Raw genomic sequence first — 24,367 nt, 5'->3', positions numbered from 1 at the left:
GAGGTTTCTAACAGGAAAATCATTTTTCTTGTCCATCCTGTGGTAGTTCTTATAGCTGGGCCTCTTTTGTAATGTTACAATCCTTACTGCAGCAGCATCGTGGTTGAAGAAGGTAATCGCCAACTCAATCTGAAAAAAACCTGTGCGTAAAAAACACTAGTATTAAGAGTCCAATTCCAAGATTTAGAGATAAAGAGAGCAAAATGAAAATGAATAAGAATCAAACAAATACTTCACAGCAGGAAGAAAGGCAGGCAGTCTCTTAGTAGTGTAAAACAAGACCACAGTCACAGCTGAGTAAGTGAAGGCTAAGATGAACAGGGTGTGGATTTGGCCATGGACAGGCACATAGCATCGACCTTCTGAACTTCTATCAAACCTATGTGATGAAGAACAGGAAGATCACAAGGTGCAAAATCATATCTATAAACACCTTGAACGAAGGATTACAGAAACTCAAGTGGAGGTTTCAGAAACATTGATCACTGCAAAGGAAGTATCAAGTGGAGTTCTTAAGCTAGAGTAGGGCAAAGTGCCAGTACCGATGGGTACACAAGCCTGTTTTACAAAGTCTTTTGCAGGGTGTCAACCCCACTCCTATTCTATTGAACAATTTTAGCAACTCAGGCACCCTGACAGTTTCCATGCAGGTTGCAGTCATTGTGGGCATTTCCAAGTTGGACAAAGACCAAACCCTCTATGGCTCATACAGAGCCACTTCTCTCTTGAATGTCAAATTATTAACAGCAGTATTAGCTTCAGGTATAGGGCCATTGGTTGCAGGGCCAGTCGAGCCAGATTAGTCTGGATTCGTTTTAGATCACCACTGCCAGAGCAACACTACGAAAATCCTTAAAATGAAGGTAAATGCAGAGAGGACGCAAAATAATCCCCTACACTTTTGCCATTTGATGCAGAAAACACTCTCAACTAAATTGGTTATATATGTGCAGCATCTGTAAGGTGGTGGGTTGCGGATCACATTAAATTATATGGCTACGAGTCAGCTATGAAAACCCAAGAGTGTACCTCAAAGGAAAATGTATACATTCCAGTGTGTGAAGGTTGGCATCGGAACACACCAGGGTTGCCGTTTACCACTGCTTTTATCTGATGCCTCTCAAGAGCCCTTCGCCAAATGCATCCCAAATGGTTAAGAAATCAGGGGTGTGACTGGGCTCATCTTCAAGCTGATCATGGTTGTGGATGACATTCAGTCTCAATAACATACCCATTACACTCTGCGCCTAGCCTATTACAAGAGTTTGATCACTTCCACGAAGTTTATAGTTTCAAAAGGAACATATCAACCAAATCAGAGGAGCTAACTCTGAAAGCACCAGCAAAGCAAACGGAGGTTCTACCATAACTCCTCCAGATCTCATGGTCGTCCATGTGGATAAATTATCTGAGGACAATGCAGCACTGACCACATAAATCCCCTTGAATTATTTATCAATTTTAGGAGAGATGAAAGCAGAGCTCTGGGAATGGCACAAAGGCCAATTTTCTGGTGTGGGCAGAGCAGCAATCATAAAAAATACCATACTGAACAAGATACTAAACCTCTTCTTCACAATCTCACTGCTGTCAAAAGTAATCATACAACTGTAGGTCGTATATGGGGAGGTAAAACCAATGCTAGCCAGTAAATGTCTATATGGACTGTCCACCCAGGGCAGACTGGCATTGCTAAAGCACCTCAACTACACTACCTGGAGGACTGTGGCACAAAACGGAGCAACTATGGTTCTCTGTGAACCACCTGATTCTCAACACAAACCTTTAGGCAGTTCTTTGAATGGAAAGGGTTTGCCTGAGTATATGCGATAAATTATCAGTGATAAACATATTTTCCATCCCCACGCACTCCAATATGAAGCAGCCCTAACTTCTTGCCAGGGCAGGACAGTAAAGCCTTATGAGAGTGGAGGAAACAAATGTAAATATGTCATGGTGCGCTCATTAGATTGCAAAAGACACATCAGAAACTTTGACGAGGCTGAAAAAACCTCAATGGTCTCCCTGAAAAGGACAGACTCGGTTGCTTTCATGCCCGACGCTGAATCCTCTACCAGTTGATCAGAGAAAGGGCTTCCAGAGACCTTACAAGTGCTGAGAAATACCTGAAAGATACGAGATATAAATCACATTTGATATCTATGAAGTTGATTACGTCAACTGTAACTCTAGAGAAAAGCTCATGAAAGAAAAAGGTGGGAAAAGGAATTAGGCAGTAACTTGGTACTGGGATTTGGTCTTTGAGAAAGCACAAGTGTGAATATGAAATATACAAGGAGGGGGATCTAGGTTTAAAATGCTGATGCTTTCTATCAAACACCACAGAGGCTGTGTAAATGGCACATGGTCAAACCAGAAACCTATTAGAGAGGGTGTGAAGCCCCAGACACATTTATTATGGCACTGTCGGAGGCTGAATAGATACAGCGAGGAGGTGAAGGAAGCAGTGGACGACACGTCTGGGCTGAATTCACTCCGCAGTCCTGGCGTGATACTGCTAGCCGTACAAAACCAGACATCGTGCAAAGGACAAACAGGTAAACATTCACTACTAGCCATTGTAGCAGCAATACAAAATATTTTGGCTTCCTGGCATAGAGAAGGAGTACCCATCTTTTTTTGGAGGGGGGTGAGCATATTTGGAATAGAAGGAAAGCATTTGATACAGATGGTCACCATTCCTGGGATACGCTTCACAAGAATACAAAAAATTCCCATGATAGAGCTATTTCCGATTATTACCCATTACCTCATTGGTCACTTCCCAAATTTACCCTGCACAGCAAACGTAGTCCCGTGCTTCCAGGTAATTTTACTAAAGGTCTTAATCCCGAAATGGAGAACTACACAAGTAAATGTATACTGATCTGGGAGTGGGAAAAGAAGGAGGGTTGCTTGTAATTTGGTTGCATTCTTAGATTTTGGGGGGATTATGCGCCGACCAGAAAACTGTAGGCAGGGGCATGTGTAAGCCGAGAAGAGCAGAAAATCTTAAGTCTGAAAAGACAACACTACCCTGCACAATGGGGTCTACCGCTCCAGGGCACTGATACTGCTCTTTGGGTGAGATAGTGAAGGTGGGAGGGTTGGTTCACCTGTTCAGTATTAGCTACAGCAGGAAGTAAAGCAGAAATTATCAATAAAGACCTCAAGGCAGAGAAGAACAGACATCTAAGACCGACTTGAGTCGAAGCAGAAACCACTGGACTGAAACAAGCAGCACTATGAGAACAGTAGTTTAGAGCACACATTTGCAGTTGCAATGGGTGGCTGGCAGGTTGGAAGCCGTGTACACAGGTGTGGTGAAGACTTTCCTGTACCTGAAGAAGTACACGCCCAATGTTCATCACATACATCAAAATTTTAACTATTCAACACAGAGAAAGGATAAAACTTGGATAAACTATCTGCCTAAACACACACCATAAGACCAGAAATCAGAGCACATTTTAATGTGTAAAAACTCACCTAAAACCCAGAACACCGCTGAGCCTGCTCCAGCCAGCCAGAAGAAGGGGAAGGACACTCCGCCTGCAATGCCGTACTGATGGGCTGGACTCATTTCGCGACCTGAAATAGAGAGATGACCATCTATAAGACTCAAACACGGTAACCAGCAGCCTCTTATGACAAACAGGATTATGACTGGTCCAGTCCCCCTACTTGTGTCTTGTGCAGGCACCCAATGAGGTTGCCCTGATGCGTTTGCTTCTCCAGTAATTCTGCTGCAACAAGGTTTGATTTATGTACTAATGCCATGGAAAATATTGTGAAACAAAACTGAGTGTCCAAGAATCCACTGCAGCCTCTCCCTGCAGGTGACAAATGCATAACTCCACATTCAGGCCAATTCGAACAAACTTTACCCACTCTGGTCTTTGGTGTCCCGAGGGAAGTAGTGAAGGGCAGGTGCAAAACGAAGGGAAATGGAACAAGAAGCGAGTGAAAAACTTCATATTAATGTTATTTGTAGCTTTCTGTTCATGTGCACGGGTAAACAGTCAACAACTGAAGTGAATCAATCCAACCTTCCATTAAATGGTAGGAGAAATGTAGACGATAACCAAGGGGACTAGCGACTGCGCCTGAGAAACTGCTGTTGGTCATAATATTGTGGTACCAGAATATGGTGTCAAAAATAACAAGGAGGTAAGTGCATATAGGAAAGTATAGATTTACTGTTCTTAACTCCACCTCCGAGTACCCTGTAGATATTCATACCGAGACACATGGGCTCACTGAGTTAAACGCTGTTGTCTTCCTTCCAACTGCTCTTCTGACCACTTTTAGACTTACTTTTGTTCTCTCATTCTGCGACATAGACAAACCAAGACCATTTTCAAATAAACATCAAATGCACAAAACACATCCTGCACTGCCACCCACTGGAAGACAAAGGGAACTGCAGAGGCTTGGAGTGAAACCTGCAAAGGGTGAAGATCCAGCTGCTCACAGCAGTGGCTGCTGGTCTGGAGGTCCTCAAGGCTCCTTAAAACCTGCCTCCTGCAGACGGGATGGAAGTCACTGGCCGCAGGGCGGAGATTGGAACCACAGAGTGGCGGACATCATACTTCTCAACGTTCTGGTATCAAAAAGGAGGTAGGATTGTTCCGTTTCAAACACACACATGGTGGCATCAGAAATGGCATCACATGACCTTTAAACTGACAATGACATCTTAAGGAATGGCAGCATCTCCCCACTGCATTGAATGAACTGGGGGGGGGAACGGATGCTCCCAAGTTAGGTCATCAAAATATATTGTTGTTGCTTTACGCTGACAATATTGCATTTACAGTCAGGCCTCTAGAGGTTTACAAAAACAATTGCTTCTAGCCATCTCTTGTAAATTAATATTAACCTCATAAGTGCAGGTGTCAGTCAATGGCCGACACCCTCACTGCCTCCCCAGTGCATGTGTCTGCCAATAGCCGACGCTTGGGATGCATCTAAGGGAAACGCTGGTGCAGAGCACCAGAGGGAGACCTATAAAACATTTTAAAACGCTGGCTGCTCGGGAGAGGTATCGGGAAGGGGAGAATCTTCTCTTTCTATTGGTACCTCTGCCCAATGGATCCCCAAAACAGAATCCACCCACTAGACACAAGAGAGGGGGGAAGGGGCCCATTGGGCAAGGGCTTGTGGTACCCATTGCTGTTTTTTATAACGCAGTCTGAAACGAACCCCCCCCGTCACCCACACCTTCTAGGGGTCAGATGTGGATTACTTTTTTTTAAAAAATTAATTAGAAGGTGGGGCCGGGGGCTGTCTATTACTTTTTTAAAAATTATTATTGAGAATTGTAGGGGTGGGGGCTGCCTAGAACCGGCATGGCCATGCCCCTACCCCAGCGACAATGGGAGATCAAAGCAAAGGGCTCCCATTATCCTTGGTTTGATCCGTTTCCGTTGTGGCCCTAGGCCCAGACACACAAGTGGGGCAGCGTTTTTATCGGTATAGGTGGGGCAATGCTGTGTGGTAGGAATTTTGTGGATTCCTGCAGATTCCAGAATTTTCCATTGCAGAAATGTATGTAAAATGCATGACGTCAGGCAAAGTTTAAGGTTTGCTGGGCACTGAGGGTACAAATTAAAAAAAAAAAAACTCATGGGATTCACATTAGTCACACAACCCTGTATTCCCCTAGGCACCTAGTTTTAAAAAATGTACAGGTTTGCTAGGTTTCCCTAGGTGCCGGCTGAGGTAGGGCCCAAAATCCACAGCTACACACTTTGCCAAAAACGGGTCAAATTGAAGTGGAAAAATGTGATGTATCCATGTTGTGTTTTGGGATGTTTCCTGTCACAGGCACTAGCCCTACCCGCACAAGTGAGGTACCATTTTTAATCAGAGGACATGTGGGAGCATAAAATACCAGGATATTTGTTATTACCAGTTGGATTTCCCTGCATTTGTGCCTTCAAAAGATAAGCCAGTGTGTAAGAAAGAAGACATTTTGAAAAATACTCTCTAAAGCATGTGCTCGTACGGGTCCCCATAAATTCAGAGATGTACAAATAACCACTGCTCCTAAACTCCATATCTCGTGCCCATTTCAGAAATACATAGGTTTCCTTGATACCCATTTTTCACTCTAGTTATTTCACCACATGAACTGGTCTATACACGGTACACAATGAAAAAGCATTTTACAAGGTGCAGCTCAGTTGTTGACTCTGGGTACCTTAGATTCTTGGAAAACCTACAAACCCTATATATCACTGCAACCAGACAGGCCTAGCAGACATAATGGTATACTGCTTTTGTAAATCGGCTATTGTGACAAACAGTTACAATTAAAACGTTAATACACGATTACAAATTGACGTTTTTTTGTTTCTCATTTTCAGCATTTCTTTATGTCAACAGTTAGTTTTTTGGGAAAACACCTTGACAAATTCTCCACATATGACACCTTGCTGAATTCAGAATAGTATCTACCTTTTTCAGAAATCTGGTTCACCCATGGGTTTCACACTGGTTCCCACCACAAACTAGATGTAGGTTGAAAACACACAAAAATAGGAAAAATAGGCTACCTCTTTGAAAAGTGCCAAAACTGTGGTACAAAATTAGGATTTTTGATTCACCTCTGCATGCTACTGAAAGCTGGTAAGATGGTGACTTTAGACAGCAAACCGTTCCTGGATGCCATCTTTAGGGAAAAGCAGCCATTTTTATCTGGAGCACTTTTTTCCTATTTGTTGCATTTGGTTTACAAGCTTCAATCAATTTAAAAAAAGTATTGAGAACAATAAAGATGTTTTTTCCTAAACTGGAACCATGGACTGTGTTATAATTGGCTTGAACTGGACTAGATCGATAGAGATATTGAATGTCCGTATGCTTATAGACACAAAGGACCTCATTACGACTTTGCAGTCCTTTCACAGGACCGCCGAAGCCGCTGCAGCCAAAAGACCGCCAGTAATGGAGGTCTTTTGCCCACCATATTAGGAGTGTTCCGCTGGGCCAGTGGAACACTCACCACAACATTAATGCTGGCTTGTAATTGAGCCGGTGGCAAAGTTGTGGTGCGTCGGGTGTGACAGCACCAGTCACGCATTTCACTGCCCGTAATTCGGGCAGTGAAATGTGCGCTGGGGCCCCCAACACCCCCATTCCGCCAGCCTTTCCAAGGCAGTGTTTCCCACCATGGAAAGGCTGGCGGATGGGGACTCGTAATCTCCAGTGCAGCCTGCCCTGGTGGATTACAACCTCTGGGATCGCCAGGCTGCAGCCTGGCGGTGTCGGTGATTTGACCGTGGCGGCTCTGCCACTGTCATAATGGGGCAGTCGGACCTCCCTGTCTGCAGCCGTCCGACCGCCAGCCTCGTAATGAGGCCCAAAGTCTTACTGTTATTGTTAGTATTAAAATTAATAGTAGTAGTAGTATAGGGCCATATGTATGAACATATTTTCCCATAGACACAGAATGGGCAAAACCCTTTGATACATCTGGCCCATAATTACAAGAGTTATTTGTGTATTATTTTCAAGTAGTCAAAGGAATAGTCTTGTTACCTTTTATGCTCAATGCATCAAAACACAAGGAAATCAAACTGCTTTTAAATAAATGTCTATAAAATAACAAGATTAAAATGCACTTTTCAAGCTTTCGCCAGTTCCTATTTTCTTGTATTTTGAGGTTTGGCACCATGTCTGTGGTCTGAAATAATCAGAGTAAAAATGGCCACGGAATACATAGACAGTTGTGAAAGTTATCCACACTCTGTAGTGACACTGAGATACCGTGTCTTGCTCCTCTCCCACTGACTAATCAGAGATGCTGTTTCACTGCCATTGAGGAGACTCAAAGATGCTAAATTATGCATGTGGGGCAAAGCACAAGGCATTTGTGAACTTCTCCTTTAAAAAAAGGAGAAGAAAAATCCATGCCAGTAAATATAAAAGAAAGTGTGCTTCAATAAATCACTGCTAAACTATCTGTGTTAACCTCCAGTGCAACATAACATGGCATCAATCCCTATTTTAATTCACAAACTTTTGAGGTAAGGCAGCGCAAAATAAAGCAGCAGGAGCGGACCGCAGGGCACACCCTGAAGATAAATGCATACCATCCAAGTTATGGACGGGCACCGGAGGAAGAGATGCAGTTAATTGGCAACACTAATACCAACCTGAGGCAACCTCCTAAATAATTGTATTTTTTCTTGGACCCTACTCTCTGTTTTTTATTTTATTTACAATTGAACCATTGATATCTAGCAAAGGTTGAAATAAAGGTTACATAACTGCCGTGGGTGCAAGCTCTGTGCATGCTGGGTTTGGGTGCAAGGCTCATTGCTGTGCACAGACGTGTGTGTCCCACATTAACAAGTCTAGAGGACCTATCAGCAACTTTAGGATAATTCCAGTTCATGGTCACTTCAGCACAGATCCAGTGCTTGGTAGTCTTGGCCTCAATGGTGCAAGTTCAAAGTCAGAGTCCACGGGAATCTTGGTCACTAGTTTGCTGCAAGTCCCAAGTCTGTATGACAGTGTGAGGGCAGACCAATGCAAGACTACTATGGTTAAACTGACCTTAAAAAGCCCAAGCAACATGGGGAGTAGGGATTGTACCACAAGGGAGAGTGAAGATCAGCAACTCACTGTGCTGCTTCTTGAGTGTCACTAGGCACTCAGCCCCCAAAGAGTTGATGGGGAGGAAGAAAAAAGAAGAAGCAACAGCAGAAGAAGGAGAACAACCAAAATAAACCAAATGAAAGACAGAAAGATAGTGAGAGAAATATGCAATAAGAGACAAAGTGGTGATAGAACAAGAAATGTAATAGTTGTGAACATCAATTAAAAAAAGGTCAAAGTCGAAGTAGCTAGGGACAAACAGTTTGTAGTGCACAGCTATGCTCCTACTTTGTGATGTTTTTCTAATACATTAGTATTCTTAGTATCAGTCATACAACAAACCCTCACATCAACACACAAACCCATGGGACACTTGCGTGATGTCAGACAAACCTTGCAAGACTCACTCCCTTCGCCAGTAACCTCGCATTATGTGAAATACAGCTTTATAAGCTCTTGCTCCAAGATAGGCAACAGCTGCAGCCCTCTCACTCATGGGGGAAATAAATACCTGAGCCACTTACCAAACATTATCATTTTTGACTGTTGTGTCCTCAGGTAGATTATGTAACAGGCACCAAAGAAGATGGCCAGGGCGATGAGGAGCATGGGGGATGTAATGCTGCAAAGAGAAGAGAGGAGACGTTTCAGAAAGTAATAGGAGTGTGGTACTGCAAAGAGGAGGAGGGACATAATAAGGACAAAAACGGATGGGATGTTGTACTGCCAAAAAGAGAGGCAACAGTGAAGAAAACAACTGGGTAGGTGGGATACTGCAAAGAGAAGACAGAACATGCTGAAAGAAAAGCACTGGCGGGGTGTGATACTGCAGAGGGAAGATGGTAGACAGAGAAAAGCACAGCACTGACAGTGAGGGGATACTGCAGAGGAAAGAAGGGAGATATTGAAAGAAGAAATGTAGGCAGTGCACACCGTAGAGAAAAAAAAGATATTGAGAGGAGAGACAAGCACTGATGAACGAGTGATACTGCGGAGGGAAGATGAGAGAAACTGAGACAAAAGCACTGATGAAAACGTGACACTGCAGAGGAAAGCTGTAAGATACTGAAACAAAAGCATTGGTGGTGATGTGATATGATACTGTAGAAAGAGGATAGGAGCTAGTGAAACAAACGCATTTATGCAGATGTGATACTGTACAGAACATGGAAGATATTCAAATAAAGATGTCTAAAGGTGATGTGATATTGCAAAGAGAAGAGAGAAGACACTAAGGTAACTACTGGAGATACTGTGATGAAAGCACTGAAATGGAAGTAATACCCAGAGTAGAGTGTAGACAGTGAGCAAATCCCTACTGGGAAAGTCATACTGCCAAGAAAAGAGGGGAGACACTGTGGAAAGCAAAATGGAGGTATTGTATTTCCAGGAAAAGAATCGAGAACGAGAGAAATGTTCTGAAAAGGATACTGCGAGCGAGAGATGTCCTGAGCACATATTTGTTAACAGGCTACCATCAGCAGCGGACAGAGGTCAAGAAGCAGAGAAAGCTTTAGCCTGGCGTTCTGGAAGAAACCAAAGGATCAGCTACAACAGGTACTCTGCCTGCTTGCCCCTGTGGAACTTCTTCCCTAAGGACAAGCATGCAGAAATGTCTGTGGTCAAAGGACTATTACTGCTGCAGAGAAATCCAGAAGGCAAATTGGTGCTGCACACTTTGCTGTGGACAATAAAAGAAGTTACGGGATATCTTGTCATGATGGGTGGGATCACTGAGAGTGATGATTTGAAGAATGTGTATTCAGGGTAATTAATTCTTATCCAAAAATATGTCCTGCTAGCTTGGTAGAGCTGCTGCAAGAAGCAGTTGTGCGGGCTGAGGGTAGGTTTACTTCAATTCAGTTTTGAAAATAAATTGAAAAATGATCCCGCAAGATCGTTCTGAGAAAGGAACTCTGGTTTTGTTGCATAAAGCTGGCTTTACCCATCAAGAACACAAATATTTTTTGACATAACATTTATTTTATTTTACTCTACATTTATGTGTATGTTTACGTTGGTCACTGTATGTTGATCCCTTGTAGCCAAGCGACCAAGAATGAACCAGGAATTCCTCAGGGACACCATTTACATTTACCTTTCTAGGACTAACTGTCACAGCTGGCATGGAGAGCTAGTCCTCCTTCCCTCCAGCATCATTTCTAGTGATCCCAAGATGGAGGGGCGGGGGAGGGAAGATGGTAGAAGATTTAGCTGTTTGTTAGTAATTTCCTATGTGTGTTCCAAGATGGCTTATTATCGCTTAGAAATATTCAAAAGCTACACAAAGCACAAGGGAGATTGTGTTTTTCATGTATTCTCCCGTAGCTTAAAAATCACATTTGCTACCCAATGTCTTACCTATGTGCACATTCGTAAAATATTACAGTATTTATATCTGGTAACTCAGAACATTACATTACATTTATGAATGAAATTCCTCTAACACTTTGGTTTTAGGAAGGTGGGGTATCACACCACGCCTGGGGTGAGCAGGTCTTCAGTTCAGACTCTGCTTTAAAGAAGAGTCCCTCTCCATGCCGGGAGAGCACAGCGACTGTACGGCAGAGGGTGACGTCTGGGTAAGAGCTGCAGGAGTGAAGAGGGAAGAAAACACAGAGAGGATGGTAGATAGGGGCAAGTGGCCTCAGGGAACAAATGGGAAAAATAGAGGTGGGATAATAACAGATGCTGTCCCTATCAGTGTGGCACAGAGGAAGGGCTGTAAAAAGAGGATTACAGATAGTGTAGATGGATGCGTTTATGGACCAAATGGTAGCCAAAGTAATACAGGAAAGTCTAGATACATAACGACAGAGAGAAAATAATCTTTTAAAGGAGAACAAAAATTGAAAATTCACGAAAGGAGATTCGTGGAACAGGAGTGCAGAGCAAGGAGTGCAGAGAAATGGTAAATGAAGACACCAACAGCGGCACAGTAGGAAAGCAGCTGGAGAACCAAAATGACAGCAGAAGTAGAGGTCCAAGGTAATGTAGAAGGAGGAATGGAGCAGAACGATTTCTGCATCACAGACAAACAACGCCAGGTAGTATATGGAGATCTGTGGATCTGAAAATGACAGACATACATGCAGTGGCCTGTGGATCTCAATGTCAGACTCACATGCAGTAGAGGATCAGGCCAAGGAACACAAAGACATAGTTGCTCTGGAAATGTTCTACATTCTTCACCATGCGCTTGCAAAGCTCCCCGAAGTTCTTGGGCTTGGAGAAGCGCTTCTGATCTACAAAGTTACCCCACGGACGGATTGTGGTCCGCCGTCGTTCAATCCACTCTTTGGCTGGTCCTTGCGAGATGATTTTAGGTAGGGTGAACCTGGACAGAATATAGAAGAGGGCAAAGGGGTCACCAGCAGAAAACAATATTCAACAGACATGTGACAAGTAATGATAAAACACAAGTGAACCGTCTCATTTCTGGCACGAGGAACAGCAGCATCATCTTCTAAAATGAAGATTCACAATGATAAAACAAAAAGTACAACAATATCAAGCATACATAAAAAAAATGAAAAAAAGAGCAAAAAAGAAGAGGAAAATGGGAAAAGAGCAAATGGGTAGATCTGGAAAGAGAAGTAAATATTTAAAAAAAGAAATGAAAACAGAACCACTACTGGCAAAGCCAACATGTCTCCCGGAGCAAAACTATTGACTGTGCCAATGCTTTTTGTTGTTTCTGTGCAGCACTGAAGAAAAGCCAAATGCTTTTGATGTGCAGCATTGAGGATAAAGAAAGTGAAAAATATATACAAGTAGACTGTGATGACACAGCCATCCCGCTGGCGCACACGTGATGACGCCTATATTAAAACACATATGTGCTTGCTTCACAACATGGGTGCCATGTTCTTTAACAAAAAAATGCAATATTTACTGATCCAAGATGGGAGACCCCACATGGATCTGTAAACAAAAAGTTTTGTTTGTTTTTTGCATGAAAGCGCTTAATGCACTGCTGAAAGCCTTGGCAGCAAATAGCAATTGCAGGCCCTCCAAAAATTTACAAAAAATGTATTAAGTCTACAAGGGATTCGGGTGCCGCCGGGGGTGGGAAACAGCAATGAGGAAGCAATGGGGAATGGGAAGGAGGGGTGGAAAGTAAATAAAACTAAGGGCCAGCGAGGAAAGAGTGAAAAGAAGTACATGAGAAAGAGAGCAACACGGAGGGCAGGAGGTGAAGCACATGAGAGAGATAGAGGGACTGTTCTGAAAAGGATAATTTGGGGCCAGGTAGCAAAAAAGAGGCAGCGCTACTCTGAGGCCAGGGGCAGGGAGAAGCACACGGGCGAGCCAGAGCAACATAGAAGGGGGGCGGCTAGAAGCATATTGCAGGGACAGCTAGAAAACATGTGCAGCCTCATGGAGGGCTTAAACAGAAAGAAAAAAGTATTTCCCTTCATATGAGCAGTGAAAGGATCACAGACAATCAGAGAGGTGGTAGAGAGGCCATGCTCAAGGGGAAGGACAAGCACAAGATGGACAAGCTGGGATAAGGAAAGCTATTTAATAAAAAGCAAGCAACTGAAAGGGACAATAAAATCAACCAGGGGTAACTAATAGGCGGGTTGCAAGCCCATGTATGATCTTGGTAAGTCCACAACAGTTCTGTTGCAATCAGACACCAAGCAGGAGCAATCCAAAAATACAGAAAGACAAAGGAGTCAAGGCAAAACGAGAGGAGAAAACGAAATGTTAACACAGAGAAAAAGAAAGAGTAATAAAAAAACAAATAAACAAAATACACACACAAAAAGAGACAAAAGAAAAGAGGGAAATTGGGAGCAAATGTGACATGTAAAGCCCAAAGAACAAAAAGTTCTACAGGACACAGAGAGTGAGAAATGACTAGAGATACCACTTTCTGGCCACAAAAACCTGAAACCAAAGATCTGTACACTGTTGTGGCAAGGGACATACGAAAGAAACCTAAGTCTTACAAGAAGTGATGTGTTTTCTTCCATAGAAACATGACCCCTAAGAGGAAGAAAAGGCCTGCCAAGTGACAAAAGATGGCCACAGTGTGGCTACAAGAAAGCGCCTCTGGCAAACCAAAGAAGCAAACCACGACGCACAGCAAGGAACTATGTGAGATAGTGTGGTATAAGACTGTGGAAAACAGTGATGCCAATCTAATGTCCCCTAACCTCAAATTTAATTACATTATTCTCTTTAAAATTTATTATTTTTTTATCCTTTTTGAAAAAGATAATGGTGTATTGAGAACTGCAGTATCAAGCTTCAAGTACTTAGGTATCATTTTCCAGTCGTATTTGAGTGCATTATATGAATTAGCGAGTAGGTACGTAAAAACGGTGTACAGTTGAACCTAGTATCACCGTGAGGGTTCAGTAGGAGGGATTTGGAAGACTTGGTGGGGCAACTATGGTGACAGATCAATGGTCTGCACGGGACAGGTGAAGGTCTCTAGCTTCTAGCTACGGGCCAGCTACAGTATCTCTCTTACTGGTCAAGGTGTCCAACAGATGTTTGGTTGTCCTTAAAGGACAGGAGTAGCAGCATGGGGAGTCTAGAAATCTTGGGTATCTGTGTGATGTGCTGAATGCCAGTTTGATGCCTTGGCGTACAGCCTGGAATCCTAGTTCTAAGACTTGCCTACCATAAAGTAAACAACATGCATATGAGACCAGTGGCTGCAAAAGCACGTGTAACACAAGGCATGATACATTTTTGAGGGTTCATGACCACCATATTCTAGGAAGTCCTTCAAGCAGTGGAGTTCAGGCTGTCTTCAAAATAAAATTTGGTGTTTGAGGAAGACCTTTTCAAAAGTCCTTTCCACTGTTGCTACCACAATTGGTAGACGCAGACCTTCCCTTTTTATGCCAAAAGGCTCCTATTTTGCTCTGGTAGGATACACAAATGCGAAAGGGCTGCTGAATCCCCTCGATAGGGTGTGTATTTTCTGCCCATAATCTTGGTGCCATCCGAGTGGCCCCATAATGTGCTGTGCCTCTTATTGCTTTCCAGGTGAGTAGCATCTCCATCTTCATTTACGTTCTCTGAAAACTCTTGAAAGCATCAAGCAGTTTAGCCCAGGTCAGGTAGGAGGAAAATGGGAAGCACCCTGGTAACTATGTCCATGCAACTCCCAAGCATAGTGCATTTTAATCATACTCCACCAAGTTTTTAATCTGTCATCTGTGGGAAAGGCAATTAGCTATTTGAAGTTCTTCAAAGCGGGCACTCGTGCTTCCAAATGAAAAGGCGGACGATGTCCACTCTCCCGACATAAATGGAAGCGGACTAGAGGTGCAGCCCTGATCACACCACTGCAGGCCTAAAATGTTTTCATTGACCTAATGTAGTAGAAGGATTCCTCAACTAGGTCTGGGGCAGTCAAAGCAAACTATGGCTCGGCTGTGACTGTAGCAGAAAACAGACCTCCTTTAATTTGTGCTGGGATCACAGCGGTTCACAGGGGCAGAAGTACTAGTAGGAAGGCAGGTAAATCTCACTAAAACATGATTATTGTATGAACCAAGAGAATGTAGTGGACAATATCAGCAACAATAAAGCAAAATAAAGTTGTCCTAAATTAATGTAACTTTCATAAGCACCCTACCCTACTGACTGGATTGTGCAGATGAATATCAACAGGGTGTTCATCTATTTGCTGAAGTGAAAATCTACACACAGAAGCTCCTTGGGGCACCACAGCCCCAACAGACATCTCCATTCTTCCCAGCTCGCCCTTGCTGCCATTCCCAAGGTATGGAAAAGCACTGCAGGAGGAAGATCCTTCTCCTACTTAGCAGCCAGGACATGGAACACGTTACCTCATAAGCTCAGGCACACCGCATCACTGAAGCAGTTCAGGAAGGACCTCAAGACCTGGCGCTTCGACTGAGAAGCATGCCCACAAACAGCGCCTTGAGACCCTATGGGTGATTAGCCGCGCTTTATAAATCACAAAAAAAAAGCAATGTAATGATATGGAGAGACACATTATGCACAAGAGGCAGAAATTACAAATACAAATGTTACTGTACGCCTCTGGCATAGGTGAGATCCTGTAAACAGAAGAGAGGATTACTTGTTCATGATGCCATCGATTTCCACTTCTGTTTCTGAACTGAAAGGGTCCATGGGTTTCGCAGCCATAACCAGTTGTGTGAGAAGTTACTGCCCACCACGAGGGTGGACTGTATTTCAAAGCCGAGAAAGGAGTCAACAGTGCTGTGGAGACAAAACAGAAAGATGAGGAGAGGGCCCACTGACCAATTTATTGTCAGCACAATGAGGGCATCTGGATTCCCTGGCTTGTTTTAATACGTCATATGACCTGGAACTTACCAATCAAGGTTAGTGAAGAGGGTTAAACCATGTCATGACTTCCTGTTATCACACCTAGCATGAACAGATAGCTGCCCCTTTATTGCTGCCATACCCTGCAAGTATTAACTCTTATAATTATCTCCACTACATCCACCAAAGTTTGCTTCTCTGCTCATGAATTTTCTGGATGCTTAAGATTGCCCCCCTAGATGTTAGTCCCATAGGGAATTCCTCCTCTGTTTCAACCTTTAGTTACTCTCCCAGCCTTTGATCACTTTGCTTCCTTCAGGAACCTATACCTCTCACTCTCCAGGCAATCCATCCCATCACAGAGGACAACTCAATAGCTGAGCCTGTCTTTCCATTTGTAATGCCCGCAGAGTCTTCAAACTCCAGGTCACACGCCTATCGTATTATGTGCTTTGATCAATGCTGATTATCAGAATCCTAAGGTGCTGGCACAGAGAATGGTGGCTCAGAGTGGTACGAAGTAACATAGGTGTCCTCTCAGTGGTACCAGTACTGTGTTGCCAACAAGAATGGCATCTGGCATTCGGCAGAGTCTAGAAAAAGAGGAACTTTGGCAGCCCTCGCACCATAAGGGAGGAGAAAGGAAAGACGTTTAAGAGTGTAGTTTATATCTAGTAGAGTATATTATTAATTCATGTTCGATTAAAATCATAACATGTATTAAACTGTACATATGCACATAAAAGGTACGGTCAATTCAAACAGCACATAATGAGTAAAACCAGAAAAATTTAACTTTCAAATAGCTTTAGCACCTTAAAAAAAGAAAAATGCAATCAGAAGTGTGAAGGAAGAGACAATTTCCAACGCGATCAATGAGACTGGCTGTTTAGAAGATGGCTGCCCTCGGGGATCAGAAGCACATGATCTAGCAGAACAGTGCAGGACCCTTGAAGTTAACAAGGCGGATTAGCAGCTCTCCTAACATGGAGTGATGGACTGCAGACTTCCAGTGGCGGCTTCAGAGTCTGATTGTGGAATAATGTTTGTACATTTCCCTAGTCTAGCAAGAAGGGTTTTCCATAAAGCACAGGTCCAAGGCGTCTGTGCAAGGACTACCCCTTTAGAGCGAAACAGGGGAAGAATCAGACGTGTCTCACTTCAGCTAGTTTAGGACAACAGTACAGCAGGTGATACCAAGACTTTTTGCAATAATTACATAGCCTACATGCAGTTGTCTCCCCTGTAGTTTACAACTAAATTACATGTATTAACCTAGACAACTAAATTACAAGTATTAACCTAGACAATACAACTATAAATATAATAGTAAAACAATGATTATACTGGGCAATTAACAGTTAGGCGTGGGGGTGTGTTCCTGCTAGGAGAGCCAACCAAAATGGAAAACTTTCAGGCTCAGGGTAAACTATTAAAAGACAGAGCAACTAAATTGCTGTCAACAAATGACCCAAACTGTTTTTTCCTTAAGCATTGCAGCCTATTGAATTATACCACTTTGATGATAAGGGATCTCAGAGGATGTTCTGTGGGTTCTTACATCTGGTTATGGAAATGACTGTCTCCTATGAGTCTCTGTAATCGCTAGACTCTGTACTGTGCCCATAGATGTCACGGGTTACCTTGACTCATCTGGCTATGAATGTCTCTCCTGTGTCAACCAAGGATATCAGGTTAGGTCTAACTGGCCAAACCTTGGAGTAAGGATTCAGCAATAATACTTCCTTCTTAGAAAGTCCTTCTCTCCACTAAAAGTGCACACTGCATTTTCAAACACAGATATCTTAACAGAAGACTGTCAGAAAGAAGTCATATCCAGCTGTGCCTAAATTACTCCTCTACATACTGCTGGGATATCGCTTCATACTGTAACACAGCTTGATGAGAGCTGAGATTGTGATACAGTGAAGGGAGTAAGGAGCTTGTAAAAACCAAACGGTGACTCGAGGAAAGAAAAGGAAGAGGCAGTAATGGTAGCCCTGTCAGAGATTAGATCGAGACAAAGTTTATAACAGAGGAGGGGAAACACTGGATTAAGCCTCGTCACTTATCAGACAGTGACACTAAGAAAGGAGAAAGTATTAATTAAATGAGGCTGAAGCAATGCAGATCAGAATCACCTAATTCTAATTTACTGCACAAATGCAGCATTTGCTATGTCCCTGCGTATCCCTTCCTTACTTTGGGCTTTCTGCCTACACAAAACACCTTCCACCACCAGCAACAACCCCGCCACAGGCTTCACACCCCAAGGTACTGCCGGGCTTCCAGTATTCTGATCTTAGCCTTTGCCCCCAAGAGCCAGAGCAGCCTTTTTTTTTTTTAAACACATACTTTAGTGCATTTGAAAAATGTTTAACTTCAAAACCCCCACCATTACCCTTGGCAACACCATTTGTCTCTTGCATTTGTATTTGTTGTGGTATTGGAGTAAGTAACAATTTGTGTAACAAGGTGCGATAGGAGGGATGCAGCATATATTCTGTTATGTTGGGGGGACCGGGCCAGTTGTGTTAACTCATGTTGTGACTTATGTGTACACTATTATGGTCCTATCACACTCCCTGCGCTGGGGTGCACTCCAGGGAAGTGTCTATGGTATACTGCAAATGGTTAATCTGGTGCCATGTCCCAAGACTTAAAACCCTCTAGTAAGGCATCCCATTTCATCAATATGGGTTTTTCACGGAGGCCACGGTACTGCTCTCAACGTAGCGCCTCGCTCTGTCTGGCCCCAGTGGGTTATCTTGTTAAACCAAGTCTCCAATGTGGGAGATCTGTGCTTTCCACTGACGCGTAATAAGACACTTTGCAAATAAAAGAGACTGCTTTGTGAATCAATGTACTACCCGAGAGCCCAGTGGTCTGGCGTGTAGCCCTAGGAGACATTGTGCTGGCATATTCCACTGGTCTAAACATGTATTGTCTGTCACGCTACACCTGCCCGGTACCCAGCCAGGTGGGGACAGGTCCATAACATGTTTAGAGGTTTGGCCTCCAGAGCCTGAGTCAAGGGCAATTGGAGGATACAGATTTTTGAAGAGCCGGAGCAGTCTTAGCCCCTGTGGTCACCAGTGGTCCATATCTCACCCTGTGCTCCCCACTCTCCCAGCCGTTCATTATTTCCCATCAGCTAAACCCACTTTATCTGCTGGTGCATGGCCAGTTAACGTGTTACTCCATCTACCTTGTCTAGCGTCCTCTGCCCCATCTCTAAGCCACTTTACCCTCCCTTGGGTTTTGGCCTGTTGTACCATTTCTTAACTGTTGGCCATATACCCATTACCACTCGCCTCCACCATTATCTTCCTTCCAACCAAGGCCATCTAGTTACCTCTGTTACCTTTAATGTTCTTCTTCCTGGATATCATTGGGCTCGGTTATAGCTTACTCCCTTGTTTGCTCTCCAATACAAGCAATACCAAATTGATACACCAAACTCTGTTTACTCCCTCATTCCCCACCATTTACTCTCATTTGCAATACTCTTCCTATCTGCAATTCTCACACACCTTTTGCACTTTCTAGCCTTCTCCCTAAAAATGCTTTCCATCCCCCTGTATTTTCTTACTTTAAAACCTCTTTGTCCAAGTTAGCCCCTTCTCCTACCTGGTATGGCTCTCCCATTTTATCACAGCTGCCACTGACGTGTCCTGGAAACCACCAGGAAGAACAATCATTGGCCAAATAACCAGGTCTTGAATTGTTTTCTAAACTGATATTAATTGGTGATTTGATACAGGAAAAGACGAATCTTGTTCCATGCTTTGGAAGCCAGATAGGTGAAAGAGCTACCTCCTCGTCTTAAGATGGACCTCAGGGTCTTCAACGGTAAGGACTCCTCTGATCTAAGAGGACCGCTAGGCACATACCGACAAAGCCTTTTACAGATATTTAATGAAAGTTCTATAAAAAGAACGAAAAGCAATGACTACTGTGCTAAAAATAATGGGTAGCCAATGAATTTGTTTAAGACAAGATTTTACTTATTGACATCTAGGAACTTCAAAGATCAACCTCGCAGCGGCATTTTAAGCAACTTGCAAAGGATAACGCAGACACCCAGGCAGATGCAAATTTAAGCCATTAGTATAATCAAGTCTTCATATAATAGATGCATGTAGAACGGCTTTGAGTTTCTGTCCGGACAAATTTTAAAGTCTTCGCCAAAGTGTGGATTGAAGAAAAACACATACAGCCACTGATAAAATCTGAAGGCGAAAAAAAAGATTCTCGTCAAACTTAACCCTTGGATTTTTTGCGACCCAAGTAGTGGGAAGGAGCTAGGCCAAGTTCAAGTGGGTACTAATGTCTAGACCAGCGGTGTTCAAACTTTGCAATGCCGTTCCCTCCTACAGTTGAAAAAACTAAATAAATAATCAGGGCCCCTCAGAATTTTTCACAATTATTCTATTACAGTGGCACTGTTTAAATATGTCTAGACTTATTTAAACATTGCATTTCAGTTCTGTTACTATTTTAAAAGTGCAATACATGTTTTACCCTTAAAACAAATTACTGTTATCTGCATAATGTTTCTTTTGGCCAGAGCCTGGCACACACTCCCCCCTACCGCCCCTCCACCTCCGCAATGCCCTTACTCACAGCTCTCCTACAACCTTAAGCCCACATACATCCTTTATCCTCTCTCACCTAAACCTGCCATATGCCCCATCTATACCCACTCTGTTCATACACCAGTACTTCTTGTCGCCCACCCTTCCAGTACACTCTTAGCTTTTTCTTCTCCTAAGCCCTCAGCCATCTCATTCCTTACCCTCTCCACCTACCATCATATCCCCATCTATACCCCACTCTTCATACACCAGTACCTCTTGCTGCCCTACTTTCCAGCTAACACCCTTTGCTCCTCTTATATATCCTCAGCCCCCTCTTTGCCCCTTCCACCTACCATCATATGCCCCGTCTATACCCACTGGGTTCATACACCAGTACCTCTTACTGCCCTATCTTCCAGTACACATTTACCTTTTGCTCCTCCTATAGCCTCAGCCCTCGCATTGTCCCCTTCCGTAACTCCTTCCACCTACCATCATATGCCCCGTCTATACCCACTGGGTTCATACACCAGTACCTCTTGCTCCCCTACCTTCTAATACACACTTACCTTTTGCTCCTCCTTTACCCTCAGCCCCCTCTTTGCCCCTTCCATACCCCCTTCCACCTAGCATCATATGCCCCATCTATACCCCCTCTCTTCATACACCAGTACCTCTTGCTGCCCTACCTTCCAGTACATTTACCTTTTGCTCCTCCTATACACTCAGACCTATCTTTACCCCTGCCCTTACCCCCACCTACCATCAAATGCTCCATCTATACCCAATCTGCTCATACACCAGTACCTCCTTCTGCCCTACCTTCCAGTACACTTGCCTTTTGCTCCTCCTATATGCTCAGCCCTCTTTGCCCCTCCCATACCCCCACCTACGATCAAATGTCCCATCTACAGCCACTCTGTTAATACAACAGTATCTCTTGGTGCCCTACCTTCCAATACACACTTGGCTTTTGCTCCTCCTATACCCTCAGCCCTCGCATTGTCCCCTTCCATAACCTCTTCCACCTACAATCATATGCCCCGTCTATACCCACTGGGTTCATACACCAGTACCTCTTGCTGCCGTACCTTCCAGTACACACTTACCTTTTGCTCCTCCTTTACCCTCAACCCCTCTTTGCCCCTTCCGTACCCCCTTCCACCTACCATCACATGCCCCATCTATACCCCATCTCTTCATACACCAGTACCTCTTACTGCCCTATCTTCCAGTACACACTTACCTTTTGCTCCTCCTACACCCACAGCCCTCTCATTGCCCCCTTCCTTACCCCACCTATCATATGCCCCATCTATACCCCATCTCTTCATACAGCAGTACCTCTTACTGCCCTATCTTCCAGTACACATTTACCTTTTGCTGCTCCTGTACCCTCAGTCCTCACATTGTCCCCTTCTGTACCCCCTGCACCTACCATCATATGCCCCATCTATACCCACTCTGTTCATACACCAGTACCTCCTTCTGCCCTACCTTCCAGTACAACTGCCTTTTGCTCCTCCTATACGCACAGCCCTCTCTTTGCCCCTCCCAAACCCCCACCTACAATCAAATGCCCCATCTATAGCCACTCTGTTCATACACCAGTACCTCTTGGTGCCCTACCTTCCAATACACACTTATCTTTTGCTCCTCCTATACCCTCAGCCCTCGCATTGTCCTCTTCCGTACCCCCCTCCACCTACCATCATATGCCCCATCTATACCCACTGGGTTCATACACCAGTACCTCTTGCCGCCCTACCTTCCAGTACTCACTTACCTTTTGCTCCTCCTACACCCTCAGCCCTTTCATTGCCCCCTTCCTTACCCCACCTACCATCATATGCCCCCATCTATACCCGCTCTCTTCATACACCAGTACCTCTTACTGCCCTACCTTCCAGGACACACCTTTTGCTCCTCCTACATCCTTAGCCCTCTCACGGCCTCCTTCCGTACTCCCCCCTGCCCATGTACCATCATATGCCCCATCTATATCCACTCTGTTTATACGTCAGTACCTCTTGCTGTCCTACCCTCCAGTACACACTTACCTTTTGCTCCTCCTATACACTCAGCCCTCTCTTTACCCCTGCCCTTACCCCCACCTATGATCAAATCACCCATCTATACCCAATCTATTAATACACCAGAACCTCCTGCTGCCCTACCTTCCAGTACACACTTACCTTTTGCTCCTCCTATACGCTCAGCCCTCTCATTGGCCCCTTCCTTTGTCCCCGTCCATCTACCATCATCTATACCCACTCTGTTCATAAACCAGTACTTCTTGATGCCCTACCTTCCAGTACACTTGCCTTTTGCTCCTCCTGTACGCTCAGCCCTCTTTGCCCCTCCCATACCCCCACCTACGATCAAATGCCCCATCTATAGTCACTCTGTTAATACACCAGTATCTCCTGGTGCCCTACCTCCCAATACACACTTGGCTTTTGCTCCTCCTATAACCTCAGCCCTCGCGTTGTCCCCTTCCGTACCCCCTTCCACCTAGCATCATATCCCCGTCTATACCCACTGGGTTCATACACCAGTACCTCTTGCTGCCGTACCTTCCGGTACACACTTACCTTTTGCTTCTCCTTTACCCTCAGCCCCCTCTTTGCCCCTTCCGTACCCCCTTCCACCTAGCATCATATCCCCGTCTATACCCTACTCTTCATACACCAGTACCTCTTGCTGCCGTACCTTCCAGTACACACTTACCTTTTGCTCCTCCTTTACCCTCAGCCCCCTCTTTGCCCCTTCCATACCCCCTTCCACCTAGCATCATATCCCCGTCTATACCCCACTCTTCATACACCAGTACCTCTTGCTGCCCTACCTTCCAGTACACCCTTACTTCTTATACCCTCAGCCCTATCTTTACCCCTTCCTTAACAACCCCACCCTCCAATATTACATGCCCCATATCACCAGGGTGGCCACCTCCTTCCTCCCCTACAGTAGCCCTCCCCCTCTTTGCCTGCCATGCTCTTCTTGCCCCTCTTACCCCTCCTGCCCGCGCAGGTGCCTCGAAGCCGCCTCTAACACCCAGGCTCCTCAAACATCAACAAACCTGAACAGCCGCTTCCACGTCAATGACCTGTGCGTCACCGGTGACGTCACCGCGCCACGCCTCTTACTGGCTGACACTGCGGCCATCTTGGAACGGGAGTTTTCTGTTTCCGGCAGACGACGACCTAATGCTCTTTGCGGCTGAGCGAAGGCGGCCATCTTAGAATGGAAGAATTCAATTTCCAACGGAGGACGATCGGTCGCTGCCTACCGTGAGCGATGGCGGCCATCTTGCAGTGGAGCCTTCTGTTTTCTACGACCACGATTAGTCACTGCCAGCGGCTGAGCGAAGGCGGCCATCTTGGAACGGATCCTTCTGTTTCCCACGAACGACGACTTGTCACTGCAGGGCTTACGAAGGCGGCCATCTTGGAACGGATCCTTCTGTTTCCCACGAACGACGACTTGTCACTGCAGGGCTTACGAAGGCGGCCATCTTGGAGTGGTGTCATCCGTTTTCGAGGCGGACTGAAGAGCTTAGTAGCAAATGCAGAAGGAAAAACGAACAAGAAGGAGCTAACACTTTAAGTGAAAAAATAAGTGTAGCGCTGCCGAGCACAACATAGTGCTACGAAATACTACTTCATGTGCGTGCTTTTATGTTGCAGTATACTATAAAATTATACCGTGCTAATCCAAAAGAAAAGTTTAAACTTAAAAAAAACCTGTCAAAGTACGAATGTGTCATTTGAAGTTGACTGCCTTCACTTGGGAACAGATGTATCATGCACTTTTGCAGTCATTAACGGCGACCGCAAACATGCATTTTGGTATGTATGAAGTCCAATTTGTGATCATTGCACAGTGGATTT

The 24,367-nt window shown here is 44.5% G+C and overlaps 1 protein-coding gene across 2 annotated transcripts in view; it reads right to left on the bottom strand.

The window, feature by feature from the left end:
* Positions 1 to 23,623, bottom strand: part of RABAC1 (Rab acceptor 1) — a 42,716-nt gene extending 19,093 nt beyond the window's left edge. The window contains exons 1-5 of one of the 2 annotated variants that reach the window (XM_069201374.1): positions 23,557 to 23,623; positions 15,683 to 15,825; positions 11,732 to 11,944; positions 9,132 to 9,229; positions 3,490 to 3,591 (exon numbers count right to left, since the gene is read on the bottom strand). In XM_069201374.1, coding sequence (XP_069057475.1) covers positions 3,490 to 3,591; positions 9,132 to 9,229; positions 11,732 to 11,944; positions 15,683 to 15,750 — 481 coding nt within the window. In that variant the 5' untranslated portion in view covers positions 15,751 to 15,825; positions 23,557 to 23,623. Of the gene's footprint in view, positions 1 to 3,489; positions 3,592 to 9,131; positions 9,230 to 11,731; positions 11,945 to 15,682; positions 15,826 to 23,490 lie in introns of both variants that reach the window. The other variant, XM_069201373.1, reaches the window with a different exon arrangement.
* Between the last annotated feature and the right edge of the window lie 744 nt (positions 23,624 to 24,367).

Source organism: Pleurodeles waltl, chromosome 7 (genome assembly GCF_031143425.1).
Source record: "Pleurodeles waltl isolate 20211129_DDA chromosome 7, aPleWal1.hap1.20221129, whole genome shotgun sequence".
Classification (NCBI taxonomy): Eukaryota; Metazoa; Chordata; class Amphibia; order Caudata; family Salamandridae; genus Pleurodeles; species Pleurodeles waltl.
The sequence above is the reverse complement of the archived record's forward strand: the minus strand, read 5'-3'. Positions and strand labels throughout refer to the sequence as shown.